Here is a 19334-nt window from a genome sequence, read left to right as displayed (position 1 = left end):
TGAGTTTGTTTTCCAGTCACTTCCTGCTTCTCTCTCTAGCTACGCCTCTGATGTGACCTCAGGCTTGAGTGACAGCAATGAGGGCCAATCAGAGAAGAGCAACCAGGGTATGGCCAAACAGCCAGCCACTAAGCTGTTCAGGAGAAGAGCGAGGTCCCGCCTCCGAATCACAGGGGTAAAACCCTGTCTGTCTCTCTGTCTGCTGTCTGTCTGTCTGTCTGTCTGTCTGTCTGCTGTCTGTCTGTCTGTCTGTCTCTCTGTCTGCTGTCTGTCTGTCTGTCTGTCTGTCTGTCTGTCTCTCTGTCTGTCTGCCTGCCTCTCTGTCTGTCTGCCTCTCTGTCTGCTGTCTGTCTGTCTGTCTGTCTGTCTGTCTCTCTGTCTGTCTGCCTGCCTCTCTGTCTGTCTGCCTCTCTGTCTCTCTGTCTGTCTGTCTCTCTGTCTGCTGTCTGTCTAAATTTGTATTGGTTTAGGATGGATTAGTAGTCTGCAGATAAATACACACACTAACCTGTGTGTGTGTGTGTGTGTGTGTGTGTGTGTGTGTGTGTGTGTGTGTGTGTGTGTGTGTGCAGCTGTCGGACATGGTGGACCGGGTGGTGGAGTGTCAGCTCCAGACTCATAACAGTAAGATGGTGACATTCAAGTTCGACCTGGATGGAGACAATCCTGAGGACATCGCTGCTGTGATGGTGAGGCTGAGTGTGTGTGTGTGTGTGTGTGTGTGTGTGTGTGTGTGTGTGTGTGTACACATAGTACATAATCTGTTTGTTCTGCTGCTGTTTAAATAGATTTTTCTATTTAAAGCCCCTACACAGACTAGAATGTGTATCTGATTCTCTCGTTGACCCTCGTGTTCTCCTCATATCTGTCTGCTCCTCTTGTCCTCGGGTCAAAACTGCCCCGCTCTCACTGTCCCGATAGTATAAAGTCTCTTCATTTCATTTTTAACCCAAAATCTATTTTGCATGAAGAAACGACCTGTCAGGTATCAACAACTTGGGGAATAACTGTGTTTTCCGCCTCACAGTCCAGGTTTTTATTCAGTGTTTCGTTCGTTTTTACAGTAAAACACATCAGAAGTGGACTGGTGCTGCAGCGTTTATAACATCATGACCCCTGAGCTTCATACTTACTACAAATCATTTATCCATTTTTTATAACATTTTAATTAGTCTGGAATTGATTTAATAACTGAAGACAATCTTTGTACCCTGATGGTGTACAGCTTTTATAAAGAAATATAAAAAAGGTAAATGTTTCACTGTAAGATCACTGCAGGAGAAGTCATTAAATTTCATGCAGAAAAAAATAAATTTAGGAGGTTTTCACTGCTGTTCAGCTCAGAAACGGGTCATTTTTGACCCGAGGACAACAGGAGGGTTAAATTTGACACCATAACAGTTGAATGAGACCATCGTGGAGAAAACCGGTTTAGTCTCTGTGTTGCTTTCAGTCTGTTCAGTCTCTGAGTCCGGGGGGGCGAACCGGACTGGACCGACTTACGGCAGAAAGTCAAACCGAACCAGGAAGACAACAGACGCAGTTTGAATGCAGGCTAGGTGCTTCGATTGAACAGTGTGAAGCGAATCAACATGGCAGACGGTGGCAACATGGAGGACAGGACTCCGACTGCTGCACCCTCTGCACCGAAACAAAACCAGAAGCCTGCAACAGAAGAGGCTAAAGAGCCGAGAGGGAGAGGGACGCGGCGCGGCGTCCCGTGAGAGTTAACCGGGTCGGGTTAGTCCGCATTCACCGTCCGGTTCCTCGAGGTGTCGGTCCCGCCTTCTGCCTTCCGATCGGACGTATTCGCCACATTTAATACAACTCCATCCTCCGATTACGTTACTTGCTTTGTGTTTAGTCTAGTTCGTTAGCGGTAGCATGTTCCATCGGCTGCAGCATCAGAACAGGAAGTGTTGGACAGACCGTTCACAGACAGCGATCCTCCAATTCTCACAATAACAAACTACTTCACAGTCCAATGCTGTGGTTATGAATAATATAGGAGCTAATGCCTGAGCTGCAGGTATCTGCAGCAGTATTTTGTTTTGATATTCCAGCTGTATGGAAACGCCGCTAAGACGTCACAAAGACGTTTGCGATGCTGTGGTTTTTTGGTGCTACCAGCAGGAGTCGCAAAGTCAACGGTCTTCAAATCCTACACAAAGAAGCTTTAATGCTATTTCTGTTTAGTGGTGGAATGGTCCGTTTTTATTATATTATATTCTTACTTATATTCCGTTTTTCATGCTGGATCCTGTTACTAGTTGCTGCTGCAACGACCCGGTTTCCCCACAGAATCAATAAAGTTTAATCTAATATAATTAAATGTTTTAATACTCACACAGCAACCACCTGGAAACACTCTAGCAACCACTTGTAATCTCCTAGCAACCACCTATCCACCAGCACTGCTGCTCAGCAATCACCTGCATTTTCTTCCTGTGCGTGTGTGTGTGTGTGTGTGTGTGTGTGTGTGTGTGTGTGTGTGTGTGTGTAGGTCCACAGGGAGTTCATTCTGCCGTCAGAGCGGGAAGGATTCATCAACCGTATGGGCGACATCATCAAGAGGGCGGAGTCCATGATGTGTCAAGGGGAGCCAATCACAGCAGCCGACACTGACAGGCTGCCGTACCTCGTCACCTCAGCACTGTCTGAATCCCAGGTGTGTGTGTGTGTGTGTGTGTGTGTGTGTGTGTGTGTGTGTGTTAAACAATGCTTCATCCTTCCCGTTTGAATGTTTTTCCCTGATTTTTTTTTTTTTTTTTTTCCAGCCAAACCTGGCAACCCAGGGCCTCTCCAGAACACTGTCCTCCTCCTCACTACCTGGTAAGGAAGCAAGGAGGGAAGGAAGGAAGCAAGGGAGAACAGAAATGATGAGGGAGAGAAGGGAGGGAATAAGGAAGTGAAGGAGACAGGGAAGAAGTAGGAAGGAAAGAAAGAAAATTATTAGGAGAAAGGAGGGTGGAAGGAAGGAAAGAAGGAGGTATTGAGGAAGGAAGGAAGGGAGACGTATGAAAGGGAGGAAGGGAAGAAGGAATGGAGGGAAAGAAGGAGAGAGAAGAAAGGGAAGGAAGGAAAGAAGGAAGAAAAAAGGGGAGGTAAGAGGGAAGAAGGAAGGGAGGAACGGGGGGGAGGGAATGACAGAAGGGAGCAAGGGAAATGATGAGAAAAAGAAGAGAGGGACAAAGAAAATGAAGGATGAAGGTGAGTGAAGAGAGGAAAGAATGATGGAAGGGAGGAAAGAAGGAAGGAAAGAAAGACAGACAGGCAGAGAGACAGAGAGACAGACAGAGAGACAGGCAGACAGACAGGTAGAGAGACAGAGAGACAGGCAGAGAGAGAGAAACAGGCAGAGAGAGAGACAGACAGACAGACAGACAGAGACAGACAGACAGACAGACAGACAGACAGAGACAGACAGACAGACAGACAGACAGACAGAGACAGACAGACAGACAGACAGAGAGAGAGAGACAGACAGACAGACAGACAGAGACAGACAGAGAGACAGACAGACAGAGAGACAGAGAGAGAGAGAGAGACAGAGAGACAGACAGACAGACAGACAGACAGACAGACAGACAGACAGACAGATTAATATGTCTTCCTCTCTCAGACTATGCAGCGGCGAGTGTTGGTCATGTGACCAGAGACTCCTCCCCCTTAATGGGCGGAGACTTCTACATCGACCCCGAGGCCACACCCCCCGTCAGGCCGCTGAGGTCACAGTCCTTCCACACATCATCAGGTACACACACACACGCACACACACACACACACACACACACACTCTCTCTCTGTCTCTGCCTCAGTCAGATTCAAACGCTTTACTGGCATCACATGACAGGAACCAGAGCAGCACAACTCATCAGTTACTCTGACATCTTCACACTAAACCTGCGATCAGTGACATCAGCCCTTCTGACCAATCCTGAAGCTGATGTTGCTGTGTGAGACATGATGATATAAACACAGTGACAATCTGCGTGAAAAGGTGGCGCACGCACTTTTCATGCCGGTTTTGTGCGCACGCAATGTTTCATAAATGAGGCCCCGGGTGTCTCGAGGTGTGCCGGTCCAGTACTACGCCGTGTGTGAAAACCCACCAGAGCTCCGCCCGGGTCCGGAGCCCGGGTCCGGAGCCCGGGTCCGGAGCCCGGCGGGGTTTACCCCCCCGCAGCCGGAGGAGCGGGTCCTCCACAGCCGAGGTCCGAGCCGCCCGGGCCACAGAGATCCGGTCCACAGAGATCCGGTCCACAGAGATCCGGTCCTGTGTGACGTGCTGCTGTCACACTGAACACTCAGTCTGTCAGATCTGACAACGACAAGACAAACAGGCAGACCAGCAAGAGGTCAGAGGTCAGGACAGTAATTCTCTCCCTCTCTCTCTCTCTCTCTCTCTCTCTCTCTCTCTCTCTCTCTCTCTCTCTCTCTCTCTCTCTCTCTCCAGGCTCCTCCCAGCACCCCCCCCACCCCCCCCAGTACTCCCACCCAGACCCCGTCCCCCCTCTCTCCCACCTCCCCCCTGCTCAGTATCACCTCCCCTCTCCTCACTACTCCAGCTACACCTCGTCCCCCGCCCCCCAGAGCCCCGCCCCCCAGAGCCCCGCCCCCCAGAGCCCTGCCCCTGACCTCCCCCAGGTCCCCCCCAACCTCCCCACCTCCCCCTTCTCCTCCTCCTCTTCCTCCCTCTCCTCCTCCTCCCCCTCCCTGGCCAAACATGGAGCTGTGTTGGGGGAGGTGAGGGGGGGCAGTCCAGTGTCTGTGGGAGGTGCTGTGTCCTCCCCAGCTCCTGCTCCTCTTGCTCCTGCTCCTCCTCCTCTTGCTCCTCCTCCTACTCCTCTTGCTCCTCCTCCTCCTCCTCCTGCTCCTCTTGCTCCTCTTCCTACTCCTCCTCCTGCTCCTCCTTCTGCTCCTCCTGCTCCTCTTGCTCCTGCTCCTCCTCCTCCTGCTCCTCCTCCTGCTCCTCTTGCTCCTGCTCCTCCTCCTCCTGCTCCTCCTCCTGCTCCTCTTGCTCCTTCTCTTGCTCCTCCTCCTGCTCCTCCTCTTGCTCCTCCTCCTCTTTCTCCTCCTCCTGCTCCTCCTGCTCCTCTTGCTCCTCCTCCTCTTGCTCCTCCTCCTGCTCCTCTTCCTCCTCCTCCTGCTCCTCCTGCTCCTCTTGCTCCTCCTCCTGCTCCTCCTCACTGGTCCTCCCCCAGCCAGCCTCTCTTCTCCCTGGCCAATGCGCTCTCTCTGGCCATGAGCGTGGCCCAGTCCTTCATGCCCCCCCCCGGGACCCCGACCCAGAACTTTCACCCCCAGACCTTTTCTCCGCCCATCTCTCCAGCCCTAGCCCCTAAACTCCACCCTGCGAGCCACGCCTCCTTCTCTCCTCCCTCCTCCTCCCACCCCCACCTCTACCCCCCCGCTCCTCCGTCAGGCTCCTCCCCCAGCCTGCCGCTGCAGAGCCAGCAGGGGGCGCTGCCAGCGGGCCGGACTCTGGACGCTCCCCAGGTAGGAACAGACGGGACGCCTCTACTGGTAGAGACAACAAGTAGAACACAGTTGAAGACAGTAGAACACAGTAGATGACAGTTGAAGACAGTAGAAGACAGTAAAACACAGTAGAAGACAGTAGAAGACAGTAGATGACAGTTGAAGACAGTAGAAGACAGTAGATGACAGTAGAAGACAGTAGAAGACAGTAGAAGACAGTAGATGACAGTAGATGACAGTAGATGACAGTTGAAGACAGTAGAAGACAGTAGATGACAGTAGATGGCAGTAGATGACAGTAGAAGACAGTAGATGACAGTAGAAGACAGTAGATGACAGTTGAAGACAGTTGAAGACAGTTGAAGACAGTTGAAGACAGTAGAAGACAGTAGATGACAGTATATGACAGTAGAAGACAGTAGATGACAGTTGAAGACAGTAGATGACAGTAGAAGACAGTAGAAGACAGTAGATGACAGTAGATGACAGTTGAAGACAGTTGAAGACAGTAGAAGACAGTAGATGACAATAGAAGACAGTAGATGACAGTTGAAGACAGTAGATGACAGTTGAAGACAGTAGATGACAGTAGATGACAGTAGAAGACAGTAGAAGACAGTAGAAGACAGTTGAAGACAGTAGAAGACAGTAGAACACAGTAGATGACAGTAGATGACAGTAGATGACAGTAGAACACAGTAAAACACAGTAGAAGACAGTAGATGACAGTTGAAGACAGTAGAAGACAATAGATGACAGTTGAAGACAGTAGAAGACAGTAAAACACAGTAGAAGACAGTAGAAGACAGTAGATGACAGTTGAAGACAGTAGAAGACAGTAGATGACAGTTGAAGACAGTAGAAGACAGTAGAAGACAGTAGATGACAGTAGATGACAGTAGATGACAGTTGAAGACAGTAGAAGACAGTAGAAGACAGTAGATGACAGTAGATGACAGTAGAAGACAGTAGATGACAGTAGAAGACAGTAGATGACAGTAGATGACAGTTGAAGACAGTTGAAGACAGTAGAAGACAGTAGATGACAGTTGAAGACAGTTGAAGACAGTAGATGACAGTTGAAGACAGTAGATGACAGTAGAAGACAGTAGAAGACAGTAGATGACAGTTGAAGACAGTAGATGACAGTAGAAGACAGTAGATGACAGTAGATGACAGTAGAAGACAGTAGAAGACAGTAGAAGACAGTAGAAGACAGTAGATGACAATAGAAGACAGTAGATGACAGTTGAAGACAGTAGATGACAGTTGAAGACAGTAGATGACAGTAGAAGACAGTAGAAGACAGTAGAAGACAGTAGATGACAGTTGAAGACAGTTGAAGACAGTAGAAGACAGTAGAACACAGTAGATGACAGTAGATGACAGTAGATGACAGTAGAACACAGTAAAACACAGTAGAAGACAGTAGATGACAGTAGATGACAGTAGAAGACAGTAGAAGACAGTAGAAGACAGTAGATGACAGTTGAAGACAGTAGAAGACAGTAGAACACAGTAGATGACAGTAGATGACAGTAGATGACAGTAGAACACAGTAAAACACAGTAGAAGACAGTAGATGACAGTAGAAGACAGTAGAAGACAGTAGATGGCAGTAGAACACAGTAGATGACAGTAGAAGACAGTAGATGACAGTAGAACACAGTAAAACACAGTAAAACACAGTAGAAGACAGTAGATGACAGTTGAAGACAGTAGATGACAGTTGAAGACAGTAGAAGACAGTAGAACACAGTAGATGACAGTAGATGACAGTAGAAGACAGTAGATGACAGTAGAACACAGTAAAACACAGTAGAAGACAGTAGATGACAGTAGAAGACAGTAGATGACAGTTGAAGACAGTAGATGACAGTAGAAGACAGTAGAAGACAGTAGATGACAGGAGAAGACAGTAGATGACAGTAGAAGACAGTACATGACAGTAGATGACAGTAGATGACAGTAGATGACAGTAGAAGACAGTAGATGACAGTAGAAGACAGTAGATGACAGTAGAAGACAGTAGAAGACAGTAGATGACAGTAGATGACAGTAGAAGACAGTAGATGACAGTAGAAGACAGTAGATGACAGTAGAAGACAGTACATGACAGTAGATGACAGTAGAAGACAGTAGATGACAGTAGAAGACAGTAGAAGACAGTAGATGACAGTAGATGACAGTAGATGACAGTAGATGACAGTAGATGACAGTAGAACACAGTAGATGACAGTAGAAGACAGTTGAAGACAGTAGATGACAGTAGAAGACAGTAGATGACAGTAGATGACAGTAGATGACAGTAGAAGACAGTAGATGACAGTAGAACACAGTAGATGACAGTAGATGACAGTAGATGACAGTAGAACACAGTAGATGACAGTAGATGACAGTAGAACACAGTAGATGACAGTAGATGACAGTAGATGACAGTAGATGACAGTAGGACACAGTAGATGACAGTAGATGACAGTAGAAGACAGTAGATGACAGTAGATGACAGTAGAACACAGTAGATGACAGTAGAACACAGTAGATGACAGTAGATGACAGTAGATGACAGTAGAAGACAGTAGAAGACAGTAGATGACAGTAGATGACAGTAGAAGACAGTAGATGACAGTAGAAGACAGTAGATGACAGTAGAAGACAGTACATGACAGTAGATGACAGTAGAAGACAGTAGATGACAGTAGAAGACAGTAGATGACAGTAGATGACAGTAGATGACAGTAGATGACAGTAGATGACAGTAGAACACAGTAGATGACAGTAGAAGACAGTAGATGACAGTAGAAGACAGTAGAACACAGTAGATGACAGTAGATGACAGTAGATGACAGTAGAAGACAGTAGATGACAGTAGAACACAGTAGATGACAGTAGAAGACAGTAGATGACAGTAGATGACAGTAGAACACAGTAGATGACAGTAGATGACAGTAGATGACAGTAGAACACAGTAGATGACAGTAGATGACAGTAGAACACAGTAGATGACAGTAGATGACAGTAGATGACAGTAGAACACAGTAGATGACAGTAGAACACAGTAGATGACAGTAGATGACAGTAGAACACAGTAGATGACAGTAGATGACAGTAGATGACAGTAGAAGACAGTAGATGACAGTAGATGACAGTAGAAGACAGTAGATGACAGTAGATGACAGTAGATGACAGTAGATGACAGTAGAAGACAGTAGAACACAGTAGAACACAGTAGACAACAGAGGACAGTCGGGGTTGGAAAACCTCCAGTTAGGATCAGCTGTTTATGAAGCACAGAACAGACTGAGGACAAGCAGCTTCAGGACCAGCAGCAGGAACTATTCATTCATTCATTCATTCATTCATTCACTTGCTTTCTCTCATTTCCTCCTTCCTTCCTTCCCTCCCTCCTTCCCTCCCTCCTTCCCTCCCTCCTTCCTTCCCTCCCTCCTTCCCTCCCTCCAGCCTCCCAGCCCAGCGCTCCTGCAGGCGGGCTCAGCTCCGCCCCCCCATGGTGAGTCCCTGCTAATACAGATCAATAAAACTGATTTATCCAGACTGGCTGACTGACTGTTTACTGACTGATTCCCAGGTTCAGAGAGAGGCTCTGTGTCCATCTCCAGTCCGCCCAGTGTCCCCAGTCTGCCCAGTGTCCCCAGTCCGCCCAGTGTCTCCAGTCTGCCCAGTGTCCCCAGTCCGCCCAGTGTCTCCAGTCCGCCCAGTGTCTCCAGTCCGCCCAGTGTCTCCAGTCCGCCCAGTGTCTCCAGTCCGCCCAGTGTCCCCAGTCTGCCCAGTGTCTCCAGTCCGCCCAGTGTCTCCAGTCCGCCCAGTGTCTCCAGTCTGCCCAGTGTCCCCAGTCTGCCCAGTGTCTCCAGTCCGCCCAGTGTCTCCAGTCCGCCCAGTGTCTCCAGTCTGCCCAGTGTCTCCAGTCCGCCCAGTGTCTCCAGTCCGCCCAGTGTCCCCAGTCTGCCCAGTGTCTCCAGTCCGCCCAGTGTCCCCAGTCCCAGAGGAGAGCCGTATGACTCTCCCTCCTTAGCTGCTCCCAGCCCTCACAACATGGTAACACACACACACACACACACACACACACACACACACACACACACTAAATGGGTAATCTGCCATGTTGGATAACATAGCATTATCATCTTAAAAGACAGCACATTGCACTATGTAATATAATCATAAACTGGAATCCACAAACCTACTTTAAAAGTCATGACCAAATATAGTACTTACAATCCTACTGAACTGCGGTAGCATCAGTAGGATTAATTAGAATCATTAACAACCTTATTAACCACAAAAAACATTAGAAACAGTTTGAAGTATAGATTAACTGCTGCGCTGCATAATTATGATGTAAACATGATGCTGTAACAATTTTAACCTTGCTCACTCTCATGCAGGCACACACAGGACTTCACACAGAGAAAAGAAACTCAAATATAAAGAGCAATGGTCCATTCTGCTCACTGCTCCAGCAGTTAAACAGTATTGTTCCCCTGTATATGTTCATCAAATACATTCCCTGCATCTCGCTGTCCCATCAACAGAAGGTTAGGCGTAATGGGTTCTTGATCAGCAATGTCCGCTGAGGTGTACCTGAGGGGGTTTGAGTTAAGTATGTCCTCAACCTCCATGAGAGCTAAGATGACCTGCAGGGTGGATTTAACAGAGCTTATTTCCCTTTCCCAGGCCTCGATTCAAATGAAAGGTAATGTTGTGCTCTGCTGACTTCCTGAACCACAGCTTCCATCTCTGTGAACACATGACAAACTGACAGGCTGTAAATCTGCACTGAGTCTCAGAAAGGAGTCTGTATCCAGATACATACTCTGAGTGCTGAGTGTGTTCAGTTGACTGCTGGGCCGAACATGTTGTCTGGTAGCAAGGCATTGACTTCTTGAGGACAGCTGACCTGAGGACAGCTGACTTCTGAGCTGACCTGAGGACAGCTGTCCTTCTGAGCTGACCTGAGGACAGCTGACTTCTGAGCTGACCTGAGGACAGCTGACCTGAGGACAGCTGTCCTTCTGAGCTGACCTGAGGACAGCTGTCCTTCTGAGCTGACCTGAGGACAGCTGTCCTTCTGAGCTGACCTGAGGACAGCTGACTCTTGAGCTGACCTGAGGACAGCTGACCTGAGGACAGCTGACTTCTGAGCTGACCTGAGGACAGCTGACCTGAGGACAGCTGACTTCTGAGCTGACCTGAGGACAGCTGACTTCTGAGCTGACCTGAGGACAGCTGACCTTCTGAGCTGACCTGAGGACAGCTGACCTTCTGAGCTGACCTGAGGACAGCTGACCTGAGGACAGCTGACCTGAGGACAGCTGACCTTCTGAGCTGACCTGAGGACAGCTGTCTCTGCTTCGACTTGGCAGGCTGAGCCGCCCTGTGCAGAAACCTATGGGCGGCCTTGATAAGTCATCCCAAAAGATCAGCTGGTGTGGGTGAACTCATATTGAGGGCAGCGGACCGTGCTGCTCATTGCTCCGAAGGCTAGAAACAAACTACCTGTGTTACGAATGCACCTGTGTCATCTGATCACAGCCGGCCAATGAAATGCTGGATATAAAGTCTCTGTTTTCAACAATGGTGATGCTGCTGCTGCTGCTGATGATGATGATGATGATGATGATAATGATGATGGTGGTGATGTTTTTATTCGTCCTCTTATTGTCTAGGTGTCCTCTCCCCTCTCCCTGGCTGCTGTGTCAACTAGACTGTCACCCATATCAGAGGGTAAGACGTCTGTCTGTCTGTCTGTCTCTGTCTGTCAGTCTGTTGCTTTCTCTCTTTTTGTAAGACATTAAATCATGATTGGCTGTATTTATATTGGATGGCATGTTGACTCTCTCTCTCTCTCTCTCCCTCTCTCTCTCTCTCTCTCTCCAGAGAAGAAATCACCAGTCGTCACAGTCGGCCGTTTCCAGGTTACAGCCACTAAAGAAATTCACCCCTCCCATCGTCAGGAGCCCCGCCCTCTCCACCAGGCCACACCCACCGCTCGCTCTCCCCCTCCTTCCAGCGACAGCCAATCAGAGAGCAGTACGGAGGAGCGAGGCGAATCCGAGAGCAGCATCGGCACGGCGACAGTCTCCCCGCCCAATTACCATCCGGCAGCGTCTCTCAGTTACCGTGGCAACTCTGGAGGAGAGGAGGAGAGAGGAGGAGAGGGAGAAGAGGAGGAGAGAAGGAGGAGGGGCGAAGAGGAGGAGGAGGAGCAGAGGAGGAGGAGGGGAGCGAGGAGGCTGAGCGTCAGCCTGTGGGAGGGGACAGCAGGCAGCCCCGGGCTCAGCCAATCATGGATGAGCTACACCCGCTCTGCTTCCTACGTCAGCTCCGACGAATCAGAGAGCGAGGACGAGGAGATGTGGGAGGAGCTGCAGGACCTGCGTGAAAGGTGAACACACTGATTAAAACGGACTGATAAGCTACAGCAAAAATAGCAAGAAAAATAATAAAGCAGATATAAAAACAGGAGAGGACAGTGATTTCCTGAACAACTGAATTACCAACTGCAATTTCTCGTTAAAATGTGTTGTTTAGTCATTGTTGGTTTAAAAAACAATCTGATCTCTGAAGTCGTTTCTCCGCTGAGAAAAGCCGATCAGCTGATTTCTCTGTTCTGAAAATCGGAAATCCAATCAGAAGTCGACCTCAGCACGGCTCTCTCTCCCTCTCCTTTCCCATCTTTCTCTCTCTCTCTCTCTCTCTCAACGGCTAATCTATGTGACTCTCTATTTTTTTGCTGGAGTCTAGATGGAACTAAAACATTCTCCAGCAAAAGAATATTTAAAAATTGTTAAAATGGACTGGTTGTAAACAAAATAAAAAGAGAAGAGACAGTATTATTCAGCATTTAAACATCAGTGGGCTTTTATTTCTTATATTTCTGAACGGTAGATCTTGGCTTGGAAAAGGTTGGTGACCACTGATCTCGACTGAGCTAGCAGAGCGAGTTTTGTGTAAAAGGTTTGGAATTTGCAGCAACCAAATGCTCCATTTTATTACAGTTACTGAATGTTAGAGAGCTCAGATCCTGGTGGACGATGAACACAGAACTCAAGAGTGAGACTGAAGAAGGAAACTAACAGTATTTCCTCTAGTTTTTACCATCTGGAAGCTGAACAGTATTTTCTAGTAGGATGTTTATAGCTACCATCTCCCCCCCCCCCCCCCCCCCCCCCCCTACAGACACCTGTCAGAGGTGCAGAACCTGCAGGCCAATCAGAAGCGAGAGATTGAGGAGCTGTATGAGAGGATGGGTAAAGTCCCGCCCCCTGGCATCGTCTCGCCGGCCGCCATGCTCAACAGCCGGCAGCGACGGCTCTCCAAGACCGGCAGCTACCCCCCCGCCCGCAGGAACAGCCTGCAGAGACCGGACACGCTGCCTCCTGCAGGTGGGAGGACACACTGCGTCCTGTTGTACTGTAACAAAACTCCAACATGGCTGACGCACCTCAGGTTATAGATCAGTTCCCTCCATTGCCAGCAATGTTAAGAAGCCAACTTTCTGTCTATCACCGAGTTAGTGTTTCAACACAGTGTTTAACACAATGCAGCTGCTGCCACTGACACAGCTTTCTGTGTCTGTTGTCAGGCTGCAACACTACAAAGATCTGATTGAGGCTCACAAAATGCGAACTGGCTAACCGAGGCTAACAGTAATTTCTGTGCTGTTAGCATCTTGTGACCATTGATGAAATCACTTTTTTATATTGTTGCAGTCGTCTGACAGCAGATGCAGCAGTAACATCTATGTGTCTCTGTTCTATGCTGCAGCAGTAACATCTATGTGTCTGTTCTATGCTGCAGCAGTAACATCTATGTGTCTGTTCTGTGCTGCAGCAGTAACATCTATGTGTCTGTTCTATGCTGCAGCAGTAACATCTATGTGTCTCTATTCTATGCTGCGGCAGTAACATCTATGTGTCTGTTCTGTGCTGCGGCAGTAACATCTATGTGTCTGTTCTATGCTGCGGCAGTAACATCTATGTGTCTGTTCTGTGCTGCAGCAGTAACATCTATGTGTCTGTTCTATGCTGCAGCAGTAACATCTATGTGTCTGTTCTATGCTGCAGCAGTAACATCTATGTGTCTGTTCTGTGCTGCAGCAGTAACATCTATGTGTCTCTGTTCTACGTCAGGTGTGGTGCTGAAGAGCTCCCTCAGCAGCAGCAGCGGTGGATGTCAGGAGCGGTCAGGAAAGGCCGTGACCTTTGCCCCCGAACACAGCCGCCCGGTGAGGCTCGCTGCCCTGCTCCCAGCCGGCTGGGATTCAGACCTCCAACCGGGCTGCCGGTTTAGTTTATCAGTGGAGCCGTGAGACCAGCAGTTAGAATATTAGACCAGCAGCTAGTAGAGCTAGTGGGAACTCAGCAGTATTTAAAGGAACACTCAGTAATCTGGACTCTTTAGTAACATCTAACAGCGGCCATAGCAACTACAGCATCATTGGCTATAGTGTTTTCTATAGTGTTCCTATAGTCATTCAGTATGTGTGGCTATTAGCTACATCACAGTTTGCTTACTTGTCCAACAAATGTAAGACCAACTCCACATCGGTCTGCAAGGTTTTCAGACTCTAAGCTCCTCCTCCTTTGAGGCGCTGCAGTGTGTTCACCGGGTTTTGGAGCAGCTGTCAGCTTTAGGCTTCGCTGCAGCTCGTTCTTCCATGGAAGAACAAATGAAACTGAAAGAAGTTCTGAACACGAGGCGGTGTGGAGCGTTTCCACCAGAACAGACAACAGACCGGACTGCTGGGTCAGAAAGCTTGAAGTCTCAGCAGTGGAGCGACCGGCTGATCAACAACACCTGTGAACCCCCGCTGATATTATGGTTATTTTGTGCAATGAGCCAGAAAAATATTACTGATTGTTCCTTTAAAGCTGCAATAAGGGAAACTTTCTGACCACTAGAGGGCGAGTAAAACAGCAAGATATTTGTAAATAAACTCACAGCAAAGCCTCTCCTCCCCCCACTGCACTATGGAGGCCAGCTAAGGACAAACATTACAAAGCAGCGTGCATAAAGGCTAACTGCTAAGCTAACCGTACCTACAGAGAAGTCTTGCACTTGGTAATCTACATTTAGACTTGGGACTGACTTGGGACTTAAGCAAAGTTGACTTGGTCAAACCTCTGCTGGTAATGTAGTAAATTCTGGGATGAACTGCTTCTCACCTTCTGACTTTGCTCACCTTTCACCTTTGACCTTTCCCATTCAGTGAGAGGGAGGGACGCCTGGCTCTCTTCCTCCTCCTCCTTATCGCTCCATCCTCCACCTCGCAGAGAGAGAGAGAGAGAGGAACACCTCCAGCAGCTGACTGAAGCCACAGCAAAGGAAGGATGAAGAAAAGAAGAGGAAGACTGTGTTTATCAGGGAGAAACACCACTAACATACCTGAGATGGGCGATTAGATTAATAATAATAATAATAATAATAATAATGGCTTTATTTATAGAGTTCTTTTCGAAAACAAAGTTAAGATTAAGGTTAAGAGTTTAGACTGAGATTCAGACCGTTTTCACTGCCTCCTCTAACCTCGGTCGCCATGCTAAAGTTAGCCAAGTGTTAGCCAAGTGTTAGCATTGCGTTAGCATTGCGAGCTAACTCCAGTCTGAATCTCATGGCAAGAGAGAGTGATGAGGAAGATGGCTGCCATTAAAGGAGCTTTGTTCGTTGGATAAATATATGAGGAAGAAAGTAATGAATCTACTTTTACTTTACTTTAACATCAGTGTAGAAAGGATGAAGTCCGTGCCAATTTTCAGAGGCGAGGTTGTAGAGATCAGTTTAGTTTAGTTTAGATTTGTTTTGTTTTGATTTGTTTAGTTCAGTTCAGTTCAGATCAATTTAGTTCAGATTATATTAGTTAAGCTGTATGTGTGTCCAGATCTGAGCTGTTCACAGCATTTCCACTTTACAGTGTAGTCATGTTAGATTCTGTCATCCAGACAGATTCCCCCGAGGTCAGAGAGGAAATGAGAAAACTGAGCTGAGGAGAAAGGTAGAACCGAGCTTGTTTGTTTATTTTATTTTATACACAAGCATGTTAGCTTTGGGAGATTAACAGTAAAAGTCAGTCAGGCTCATGCAGGGTTAAATACCTGCTGCTGTGTTCCTGTGTGAATCCTCCATGCTGCACATAGAAGTCACTTTATCAAACCCACAAGCGCTCCACATCCTCATCATCTGCTCATGTGCAGACCTGAACGCCACATGTCCACTCTGGGGAAAAAGCATTAAGCCAAAATGTCTCTTAAATTTAGCTTAATTGACACAATGCACTTTCCGAAGGGTAAATGATGTACAGTCTGTAGTGTCTGTGTGTAATCTATATACCAGCTGTAATCACTGTGTGCCTTTGCTTTATTTAGATTGATTAGCATGATTCACTGAAGAAGGTGTGAATGAATTTTGCCTTAAAGCCAGCATGTCAGTGTGGGATCAACGTGTCCAGCGGCTTCCTGTCAGGACGGTCAGTAAGAAGCATCGCAGGCTCGTGTCGCGCAGCGGCAACATTCAAATCCAGGAAGTAAAAACTGAATCGCAGGACACTCAGCAGGGAAACGTGTTTTAGCTGCCGGACTGCAGCCGGAGCTGTCGGGTCCGGATCACTTTCACACCTGTTGAGGTGCAACGGCTCAGCTGCACCGACTGCGTTTGTGTCTGAAGGGTCGATCGGATCCGCAGCCGTTTACTTCACTGCAGCTGCTGCGTCTGAAACCGAGCCGACCAGAGCCGCGACTCTGGAGAAACACATGGCTTCTGTTCCTGTCGGACTACACAGCGCTCTGGTGCCTGTTTTAGCCTAATAAATGTATATAAAGATTTTACTAATTACAGTCATTTATCACCATGTCAGCAAACAAAATAGAGGATGCATAAACCAATGTGACTTAAATAAATGTTGGAGATGAGATGATCTACGGAGCCGCTGAGAAGCTTCTGATTGGCTGCAGTAGGCCTTCACTCTGAAAAACTGATTTAAATACTCTATATGGTTCATTAACGCTGCTCACGCTACAGCCTGAGTTGTTTATGGAACAATGAGCAAAACTAGATAATTGTGTTCACAGGTGAAATTTCATTCAGGTGAAAATTAGAGAGGCTCAACACAACCGGCAGACTGCAGCAGAACAACAGACTGCTGCAGCAGAACAACAGACTGCTGCAGAACAACAGACTGCTGCAGAACAACAGACTGCAGCAGAACAACAGACTGCTGCAGAACAACAGACTGCAGCAGAACAACAGACTGCTGCAGAACAACAGACTGCAGCAGAACAACAGACCGCTGCAGCAGAACAACAGACTGCTGCAGAACAACAGAACGCTGCAGCAGAACAGACTGCTGCAGAACAACAGACTGCTGCAGAACAACAGACTGCAGCAGAACAACAGACTGCAGCAGAACAACAGAACGCTGCAGCAGAACAACAGACTGCTGCAGAACAACAGACCGCTGCAGCAGAACAACAGACTGCTGCAGAACAACAGACTGCTGCAGAACAACAGAATGCTGCAGCAGAACAACAGACTGCTGCAGAACAACAGACCGCTGCAGCAGAACAACAGACTGCTGCAGAACAACATACCGCTGCAGCAGAATAACAGACTGCTGCACAACAACATACCGCTGCAGAACAACATACCGCTGCAGCAGAATAACAGACTGCTGCACAACAACAGACTGCTGCAGAACAACATACCGCTGCAGCAGAATAACAGACTGCTGCAGAACAACATACCGCTGCAGAACAACATACCGCTGCAGCAGAATAACAGACTGCTGCACAACAACAGACTGCTGCAGAACAACAGACCGGTGCAGCAGAACAACAGACCGGTGCAGCAGAACAACAGACTGCAGCAGAACAACAGACTGCAGCAGAACAACAGACTGCTGCAGCAGAACAACAGACCGCTGCAGCAGAACAACAGACTGCAGCAGAACAACAGACTGCTGCAGCAGAACAACAGACCGCTGCAGAACAACAGACTGCTGCAGCAGAACAACAGACCGCTGCAGAACAGACTGCTGCAGCAGAACAACAGACTGCAGCAGAACAGACTGCTGCAGCAGAACAACAGACTGCTGCAGCAGAACAACAGACTGCAGCAGAACAACAGACCGCTGCAGCAGAACAACAGACTGCAGCAGAACAACAGACCGCTGCAGCAGAACAACAGACTGCAGCAGAACAACAGACTGCTGCAGAACAGACTGCAGCAGAACAACAGACTGCTGCAGAACAACAGACTGCAGCAGAACAACAGACTGCTGCAGAACAACAGACTGCAGCAGAACAACAGAACGCTGCAGCAGAACAGACTGCAGCAGAACAACAGACTGCTGCAGAACAACAGACTGCAGCAGAACAACAGACTGCTGCAGAACAGACTGCAGCAGAACAACAGACTGCAGCAGAACAACAGACTGCTGCAGCAGAACAGACTGCAGCAGAACAACAGACTGCAGCAGAACAACAGACTGCTGCAGCAGAACAACAGACTGCAGCAGAACAACAGACTGCTGCAGCAGAACAACAGACTGCAGCAGAACAACAGACCGCTGCAGCAGAACAACAGACTGCAGCAGAACAACAGACTGCTGCAGAACAACAGACCGCTGCAGCAGAACAACAGACTGCAGCAGAACAACAGACCACTTCCCAAGTTCTTCAGCAGGAGCGCACGATCCACAGAGAGTTGATGAATCTCGGCCGCTGCCTCGTTCCGCCCACAGAGCCGCCTGCCAGGAGGTGAAGACGCCCAGAGAGCCGCTGGACCAGAAAACAACATGTTTGTGTCCGCTGCATGCATCAGCACAGACCTTCAGTGGATCCAGACCTTCAGTGGATCCAGACCTTCAGTGGATCCAGACCTTTACAAGATCCAAAACTTTACAAGATCCAAAACTTTAGCAGATCCAAAACTTTAGCAGATCCAAACCTTCAGTGGATCCAAAGCTGAAACCTCATTTCTAAATCCACCTTCAGGAAGAAGGAAGAAGTGTTGTTCTTCCCTCTGAAGCAGGAAACCACGTCAGTAAAAGTGACGTGAGGTTAGAGACAGTTTGACAGACCGGCTGTATTCTGCTGAGCCAACAAGCAGCAGGAAATAGATGAATATATATTTACATTGAAAAAAATGAGCTATATTTTATTTGTGAAAAATGAATAAATATTAATAAATATTTAATTGTGATAGGAAATGTGTAAACTGCCACGCAGACTCAGTGCCTTAAACATGTTTTATGTTTTATATTTTCCTGTGAGCATCATGTTTGTAAATGTAATAAATGATTGTTGATACAATGCATGGCCTGTTGTCTGTTTATTTCCATAAATAATGTGCTAAATTATTAATTATAATGAAGAGCGAGCTTTCCCCACAAAACATTTTTCCAGAACAAATGTTTTAAATATAAATATTCAAAAAATTCTGTCTTATCCGTAGGAAACCAAGAGACCTAAATCACGTGACCTCAACAGAGGAAGTGGTTCTTCTTCGTGTTATTTTTTCTCATGAAGGCCGCCGTTCGCCGCATGCCGTAATCTGCATTTGGTGGAAGTATAAGAGGCAGGTGGATTTTACAGAGGTAATAAACAAAGATTATCAACAAACTTTTAAAAAGTCTGTTGACTTTTCAAAAGGTTTTACTCAATGTTTTCAATCTCTTTCAGCTGCTGTATGAAGAAGACGCTCCTCTGCAGCTTCCATTTTAAACGGATGGTGAACTCTGGTAGTATGTTGGGCTCTCTCTCTATTAAACTTTTCAGACTGAAGAAGTGTGACACCGAAAGTCCTCCGACCGGATTTCTGTCTTACACTTGTTGGTT

The 19334-nt window shown here is 47.7% G+C and overlaps 2 protein-coding genes across 2 annotated transcripts in view; both read left to right on the top strand.

Annotated features, from left to right (window-relative positions):
• The window catches only part of LOC144538222 (uncharacterized), a 47516-nt gene extending 32682 nt beyond the window's left edge, over positions 1–14834 (top strand). Inside the window, exons 11-23 of the mRNA XM_078282314.1 lie at positions 40–175; positions 573–689; positions 2504–2668; positions 2778–2832; positions 3623–3754; positions 4457–5499; positions 8944–8992; positions 9071–9537; positions 11169–11226; positions 11380–11887; positions 12682–12887; positions 13635–13729; positions 14714–14834. Of these exons, the coding sequence (XP_078138440.1) occupies positions 40–175; positions 573–689; positions 2504–2668; positions 2778–2832; positions 3623–3754; positions 4457–5499; positions 8944–8992; positions 9071–9537; positions 11169–11226; positions 11380–11887; positions 12682–12887; positions 13635–13729; positions 14714–14716 (3034 nt within the window). The 3' untranslated portion in view covers positions 14717–14834. The remainder of the gene's footprint in view (positions 1–39; positions 176–572; positions 690–2503; positions 2669–2777; positions 2833–3622; positions 3755–4456; positions 5500–8943; positions 8993–9070; positions 9538–11168; positions 11227–11379; positions 11888–12681; positions 12888–13634; positions 13730–14713) is intronic.
• Positions 14835–14955: 121 nt separating this feature from the next.
• On the top strand, positions 14956–18798 carry LOC144538224 (uncharacterized). The gene is made up of 2 exons (XM_078282319.1): positions 14956–17893; positions 18098–18798. Exons 1-2 carry the CDS (start codon positions 17009–17011, stop codon positions 18203–18205), a joined length of 993 nt encoding a protein of 330 aa, XP_078138445.1. The 5' UTR covers positions 14956–17008; the 3' UTR covers positions 18206–18798.
• Positions 18799–19334: the final 536 nt, after the last annotated feature.

Source organism: Centroberyx gerrardi, unplaced genomic scaffold (genome assembly GCF_048128805.1).
Source record: "Centroberyx gerrardi isolate f3 unplaced genomic scaffold, fCenGer3.hap1.cur.20231027 Scaffold_71, whole genome shotgun sequence".
In the NCBI taxonomy this organism is placed as follows: domain Eukaryota; kingdom Metazoa; phylum Chordata; class Actinopteri; order Beryciformes; family Berycidae; genus Centroberyx; species Centroberyx gerrardi.
Note: the sequence above shows the minus strand (reverse complement) of the source record. Positions and strands in the feature narration are given on the sequence as shown.